We start from the raw sequence: 6,587 nt of genomic DNA on the forward strand, positions 1-6,587 counted from the left end.
TCAAAAAATAGCTGCACAAAAAAATCGGTAGTAGTTTAAAAAATTGTGGCTAATTGCTTTTGTATTGCTATTAGGGAGGCGTGGTTTGCCTCATGGTACTATTGTAGTGAATATATGTGATGACATATGTTTGCCTGTCACGTGTGCGATTTATATGAGGATGAAGACAAAAAAAATTGACCAATGCAGTTAAAAATTCTAATGGATTTTTGATGTTTTTCGTGTAATGTTGTTAAAAAAAGATTGAGATCCTTCAAAAAAATGAGAGAAAACTTTTTTTTTAAATTTAATTACTAATATTTATTTATTTTTATTAATTTTTAATTAATAATAAAATGGACCTTTTTCTATGTTTTTTTTCATCATCTATTTTTTTTTCTAAATTCTATTTTTTTTTCTTTTAATATTTTTATCATAAATACTTGAAATTTCAAGTTTTGATTTTTTTTGACAAAATTTTTGATTTTACTGTAACTTGCGGCTATAGTCGTTTACTGTTCATCATTTAAGTTTAAAAGCTTTTCAAAAAGTAAAACATTTGTTTCATAAAAATTTTGAGTGTGCAAAAGTTCTATAACTGTGAGTGAAGCTTTTTTAGTTTTTTTTCTTCCTTTAAATATTTATCATTTAATGACCAATAAAAATATAACTACTTTATATATAAATGGATGTTGTATAAATATTTGAGGAATAATTAATATATATAATTTTTTTTTTAAATTTTTTTGGACACCTGTAATGATTACAATTTTTTTTATTAAGTTTATACTGATAATTAATAATAATAAAAATATTTGAAAGCAATTTTTTTCTTCTTCATATAAATGTCAAGTCTCGGCTATAATAATTTTATTATCAATAAAAAAGGTACTACTTTTTATTTTTTTATTATTAATACGCAAAACTACTTTATATCACTCCATTTCTTCTTTTTATTTATTTTTACTTTTTTTTTTTGGTTATATTTTATCATCATGTTGCTTTATTATCATCAAGAAGTTGCATAAAAATTTAACACATTTAAAGCGCGGACGAAACGACGACGATGCGGATCTTAAACAACTACATCTGGAAGAGGTGGGGGAGGAGTTGCATCAGTTACTTGTTGCTTGTTGGACGTACTTTCGTTATTATTACACTTTTCCTCGTCGCTTGTGACTTCGGATGTGGCGATGGGAGCGACATCTTCATTGTTGTTGCTGCTCACGTGACCATTTAATTGACTTGTCGTGCCGCCATATCCGTTGGTCAAAGGTTGGTGTTGCAGCGGGCGCGTAAAACGTCGCGCTGTGGTCTCATTGTAAGCTACTTGGGTGCCATAAGAGTAGTTTTGATTCGAGTCTGAGCTGAGACTTTGATCGGATTGCGTGAGGCCCGTTTGGGCAATGAGCTTTGGGCTGGCAACGCGTTGAATTAGATCTGGTTGAGAATGGATCTGAAAGAATAATTTTTAAAAATTTAAAATTAATAAAAAAATTTTTTAAAATTTGTTTAACAACTTTTAATTTAATTTTTATTTTTAAAATTTTCTGCTTAAAAAATGCAATTTATTTTAATTTTTTATAATATTAAATTAATTTATTTAAATTAATAAATTTAGAATATTTTGATAGTTTTTATAAATTAATAAATTAATTTCGTAAAAATTCAAGTCTAGAATATAAAAAAAATTATTTTAAAATTTAACATAAATATTTTAAAAGTTTATTTAAAAAAAAAGTTTGCAAGGATTTTTGAGCTATTTCTCGAGATTTTTTGAAAATTTAAATTTTTATTTCGAAAAAAAATATTTTTAAAAATAATTTAAAAAATTAAAATGTAGAAAATTTCTAATAAAATTTGAAATTTAATTTTTTTTTTACAAAAATAAAAAAAATTAAAAAATATTATTTTATCAAAAAATTATAAAAAAAAAATATTTGATTTCCAATTTTTTTAAATTAACAATTGAACGAAATTTTCGGTACAAAATTGTAAATAAACAGCAAACTAAAATTTTTTAAAAAATTTCTGAGATTTATAAAAAATTAATATTTTTTTAAACGGAAAGAAATAATTTAAAAAAATCTTACTTGAACTTCTTCTTTGGCAGCCACATCCGCAGACGCACACTTTTCATGAAATTCGCATTTTTCGTCTTGCTTTGCTTTTAAAATGTTATTTGTCTTCAATGACTCCAGTTGGTCAGCACCTCTTGTCGCCGCAACAATAAAAATTCCGTCTTTATCCGGCGATGTGTACGTTAATTTTGTCTCGCGCGCATCCCGTGAAATGTCCTAAAAGCAAATTTTTTAATTTTGCTTGAAAGTTTTTTAAAGAATAAATTTTTTCTACTCACATTTCTTTCCTCAGTTTCAACAATCAAATGATTATTCTGCATTGTCATCTTAATAATTGATCCATTTCTTGATGTACAGTTATTTGGACACTTATTACTATCGTCTGTCACTACGGTTTGTTGCGTATTGTTTGTGGTTATAATAGAATTGGGCTTACTATTTGTGGTATTTGTTGTGGTATCATCTTGGGCTGTAACGGCGTTATTTTTCTGGATCTAGCAAAAAGACAAAAAATTAAAGGAAAAAATTATTAGTAGTGAGATCTTTCGAAAAAATTTTAACATCAACTATTTACAAGACAACACGGATACAATTACAACAAAAATAATAAAAATAGAGAAAAGAGAGATGAAGAGATGAAAAACTACACATAGATTCGTTAATATACTGACATCTACTGTTATTGATTCATTTGGTTTGGCATTTTGATGGCACTCACTATTATATTCGCCGAGGAGTACACTTCCGGTGTCGTAATCTCGACGGTATTTTTGCCAAATGCACCTAAAAAGACATTTGTTAATGTTTAAAAGTGTTTTTTTTTTCGGTTGAGAGAAACTTACCGAATGGCGATTGCGAGAATTGCTAACAGGATGAGCGGGATGAGAGTCAGAAGACACGCCACAACTACTGTTTGGAAGTCATCGAGACCACTGAAAACTGGAAAAGAAAATATTTTAATAAGACTTCATAAAAAATTATTAGATTTTTTGAATTATTCAATTTTTTGAAGTTTTTCCTATTGGGAAAAATTATTTAAAAAATCCTGAATTATTCAAAATTTTTCGTGTTAAAAAATATTTTTATTTAATTTTTTTAATGTCGTCTTAACTCAAAAAAACTGAATAATTAATTATTCTAATTAATTTTCCTAAGTTTTCACGAATTTCAAAACTTTTTTCAATTTTTCTTTTTTATGAAATTTTCTTCCGATTTTTTTTCCATTCAAAATTTTTTTTTTAAATTTTAACTTTAAATTTTTACATTAGTAGATATTACGATTTTTGCTGAAGTTTTTTAAAAATTTTCCATTATTTTACCGCATTTCGAAAAAAATGCGGTATTAAACTCGACTTGTCGTCTGTGTGTGTGTGTGTGTCAGTAACGCTGTGCCCCAAATTATTTTTTTTATTTATTTAAAAGTTAAGGAGATTTTTATGGAAATCATCTTTAGAATGAATATTTATTCAATTTTAGCTTTGAAATCCAACAAAAGTTGACTAAAACTTGACTTGAAAAATTTCATGACCGTTTTGCTTCTTTTTCGAAAAAACGGTCATGAAAAAAATTTTTTTTTTCTTCAAAAATCAAGGAGATTTTTATGGAAATCATCTTTAGAATGAATATTTATTCAATTTTAGCTTTGAAATCCATCAAAAGTTGATTAAAACTTGACTTGAAAAATTTCATGACCGTTTTTCTTCTTTTTCGAATATTCGGTCATGAAAAATTTTTTACCGCAATTTGAAGAAAAAATGCTGTATTGAACTCGATTTGTGTGTGTGTGAGGATCCTGAAGGTCTGTGGGCAGTCCCTTGGGTTGTGAGGTGTATGGAATTGTGAAAGGGCCATGAGGTGTACGAAAATGTGAAATTAGGGGTGCAAAATTATGAAATAATGCATTTCAATGGAAAAAGTCTGTAGTTGATAAAAAGTTCGGAAAATTGAAATGAGGAGTATGAAATTGTAAAGTGAGGACTAAAATAAAGCTTAATTGTAATATCGAAATGCAGTTTAGTATGTCGTACTTTAGACGACTAATTTTTCAATTTTTTCAATTTTCTAGCAATTTTGAATCTTATGAATTTTTACGGATAATTTTTTTCAAATCCATGGAAATCAATTAATTGAATTTCCACAACTTTTTCGGCGTTCTACAATTTTTCATGATTTTTTAAAAATAAAAATAAGTATGTCGTTCTTTAGATGACTACTTTCTCTATTTTTTCAATTTTCTAGCAATTTTGAATCTTATTAATTTTTACGGATAATTTTTTTCAAATCCATGGAAATCAATTAATTGAATTTCCACAACTTTTTCGGCGTTCTACAAATTTTCATGATTTTTTAAAAATTCTCAAAATTGTTTCACTTTTTTGGTACCTATCTAAAAAAAAAAAATTATAAAATAAAAAAAAATTTTTTTGAAGTTACTTTTAAGGATATTTTTTTAAGAAAAATTTTAATTAAAATAAAATTTAAATTTTTCAAATTTTTTTTTTGATTAAATTCGATAAAAAAAACTTACTGCTATTCGCATCCGCATCCAAGAAAATTGTTGTATTGCCTCCAAATTGCTCATATGGCACGGTCAAATTCTTCAAAACGAGCTCATTTTCCGCATCTCTCGTTAAATTGCTCGGCACCGTCAAATTCGTCGGCGTATTTATATGCAAACTGCCATCTTTCACGAGTCGATTCACGTATTGCGGCTCCGTATCCTGGAAATTAATCGTTTCCTGAAAACCACTATCCACTGCCCGAATAAGAGGCATCGTCTCTCGCGTGTATTCGTTCTCATAAGTGTTCAACGACGACAGAACGATATCTGGCTCGATGCTCATTGGATTCGAAAAGGACTTGTTGTAGGCGAAATCGATGACAACATCCTCGATCGACGAAATCGGATTAAAATTGGGACCCTCGTTGTTGTTTAAGTTCATCGGGGGAAACGGGGTCGGATTGGATTCCATCATTTTCACTTCCGTGTTCGAAATGAGGAACACCGTGTCGGAATCTTTATCGGTGGTTTTGATTTTAATCTCGTCCTCGTTGTTGCTGAGGCCGAGAAGAGAAGCGGGGGCCGGGGGAAGACGCGTCGTGTACATCGACGAGAGAATTTGTGACTCGTAATCGTCGGAAGATGGCGCTGGTGCTGCTCCTGCGGGCGTTTCATCGTCCGACGTGAGCGTTATCTCGATCGTAGTGTCTTTGTCACTAATGACATCGATATACGAATCCGGGTCACTTTTGTTCTGCGTCTCGAAAATAATTAAAGGGACACGCGGCGACACATTTTCCACGGCGACAGTGGTTTTTTCGTATTTTTCGTCTTTTATTTCGTTCGCTTCTGCCGTCTCGTTATCGTAATTATTTATCTTATTACTATTAATTTTATTAAAAGTACCCGTTTTATCATTAATTTCTTTTGTATTATCTACGTTTTGCTTTGTAGTTGCGTGACTTATCTCGGTTGTGCCGGAGACTGCCGTGGACGTGGAAGAAGAAAGCGAACTTTGATTGATGTCGTCACTTGTACTGGTGCTCGCTTCTGTTGCTGTTGTTGTTGATGCAAGCGGCGCCGAAAGTGTCATGTGGACCAATAAAAGGTTGAAGAAGAGAATTTTCATCATAAAACTCATTTTTTTGTTGAGTTTTTGAATAATGATGATGATGAAGGGAAAGAAAATCTGTCAAGTTGAGTTAAAGTTTTGATTTGATGTTCATGCTTGTTCGTACTGCAATGAGAAAAAGAAGAAGAAAACTTACAACGAAATTCTTAAACAATGTACTTTGTCACGTTGCATTAATAGTGCAATTCACATTCTACCGAAAGTAAAAACATGCGTTTTTAACTATTATTCGAGGACTTAAATTCATTTCGAGATCTAAAAATTCATTTCGAGATCTAAAAAGTTCATTTTGAGATCTAAAAAGTTCATTTTGAGAGCTAAGAAGTTCATTTTGAGAGCTTAAAAGTTCATTTTGAGATCTAAGAAGTTCATTTTGAGATCTAAGAAGTTCATTTTGAGAGCTAAGAAGTTCATTTTGAGAGCTAAGAAGTTCTATTAACTTATATCGAGATCTAAAAAGTTCATTTCGAGAGCTAACAAGTTCATTTCAAGAGCTAAGAAGTTCATTTCGAGAGCTAAGAAGTTCATTTTGAGAGCTTAAAAGTTCATTTTGAGATCTAAGAAGTTCATTTTGAGATTTAAAATTCATTTCAAGATCAATAAACTCATATCGAGATCTAAAAAGTTCATTTTGAGATCTAAAAAGTTCATTTCGAGATCTAAAAAGTTCATTTTGAGATCTAAGAAGTTCATTTTGAGAGCTAAGAAGTTCATTTCGAGATCTAAGAAGTTCATTTCGAGAGCTAACAAGTTCATTTTGAGATCTAAGAAGTTCATTTTGAGAGCTAAGAAGTTCATTTTGAGAGCTTAAAAGTTCATTTTGAGATCTAAGAAGTTCATTTTGAGAGCTAACAAGTTCATTTCGAGATCTAAGAAGTTCATTTCGAGATCTAAG

At 29.8% G+C, this 6,587-nt stretch overlaps 1 protein-coding gene across 1 annotated transcript; it reads right to left on the reverse strand.

Moving 5' to 3' along the window:
* Positions 1 to 859: 859 nt before the first annotated feature.
* Positions 860 to 5,789, reverse strand: LOC134834973 (uncharacterized). Its single transcript, XM_063849808.1, has 6 exons — positions 4,588 to 5,789; positions 2,903 to 2,999; positions 2,732 to 2,843; positions 2,339 to 2,554; positions 2,073 to 2,276; positions 860 to 1,435 (listed from the first exon to the last, which is right to left on the reverse strand). Exons 1-6 carry the CDS (start codon positions 5,699 to 5,701, stop codon positions 1,055 to 1,057), a joined length of 2,124 nt encoding a protein of 707 aa, XP_063705878.1. The 5' UTR covers positions 5,702 to 5,789; the 3' UTR covers positions 860 to 1,054.
* Between the last annotated feature and the right edge of the window lie 798 nt (positions 5,790 to 6,587).

The sequence above is a fragment of the Culicoides brevitarsis genome, chromosome 3 (assembly GCF_036172545.1).
Source record: "Culicoides brevitarsis isolate CSIRO-B50_1 chromosome 3, AGI_CSIRO_Cbre_v1, whole genome shotgun sequence".
Classification (NCBI taxonomy): Eukaryota; Metazoa; Arthropoda; class Insecta; order Diptera; family Ceratopogonidae; genus Culicoides; species Culicoides brevitarsis.

Bases quoted from the DNA above. Each gene is read 5' to 3' on its own strand.
- LOC134834973 (XM_063849808.1), bottom strand. From the start codon at position 5,701: ATGAGTTTTATGATGAAAATTCTCTTCTTCAACCTTTTATTGGTCCAC. The intron at 2,555-2,731 runs GTCAGTATATTA...TCTTTTTGCTAG, and splicing joins ATGAATCAATAACAGTAGAT to ATCCAGAAAAATAACGCCGT. The intron at 2,277-2,338 runs GTGAGTAGAAAA...ATTTGCTTTTAG, and splicing joins TTGAAACTGAGGAAAGAAAT to GACATTTCACGGGATGCGCG.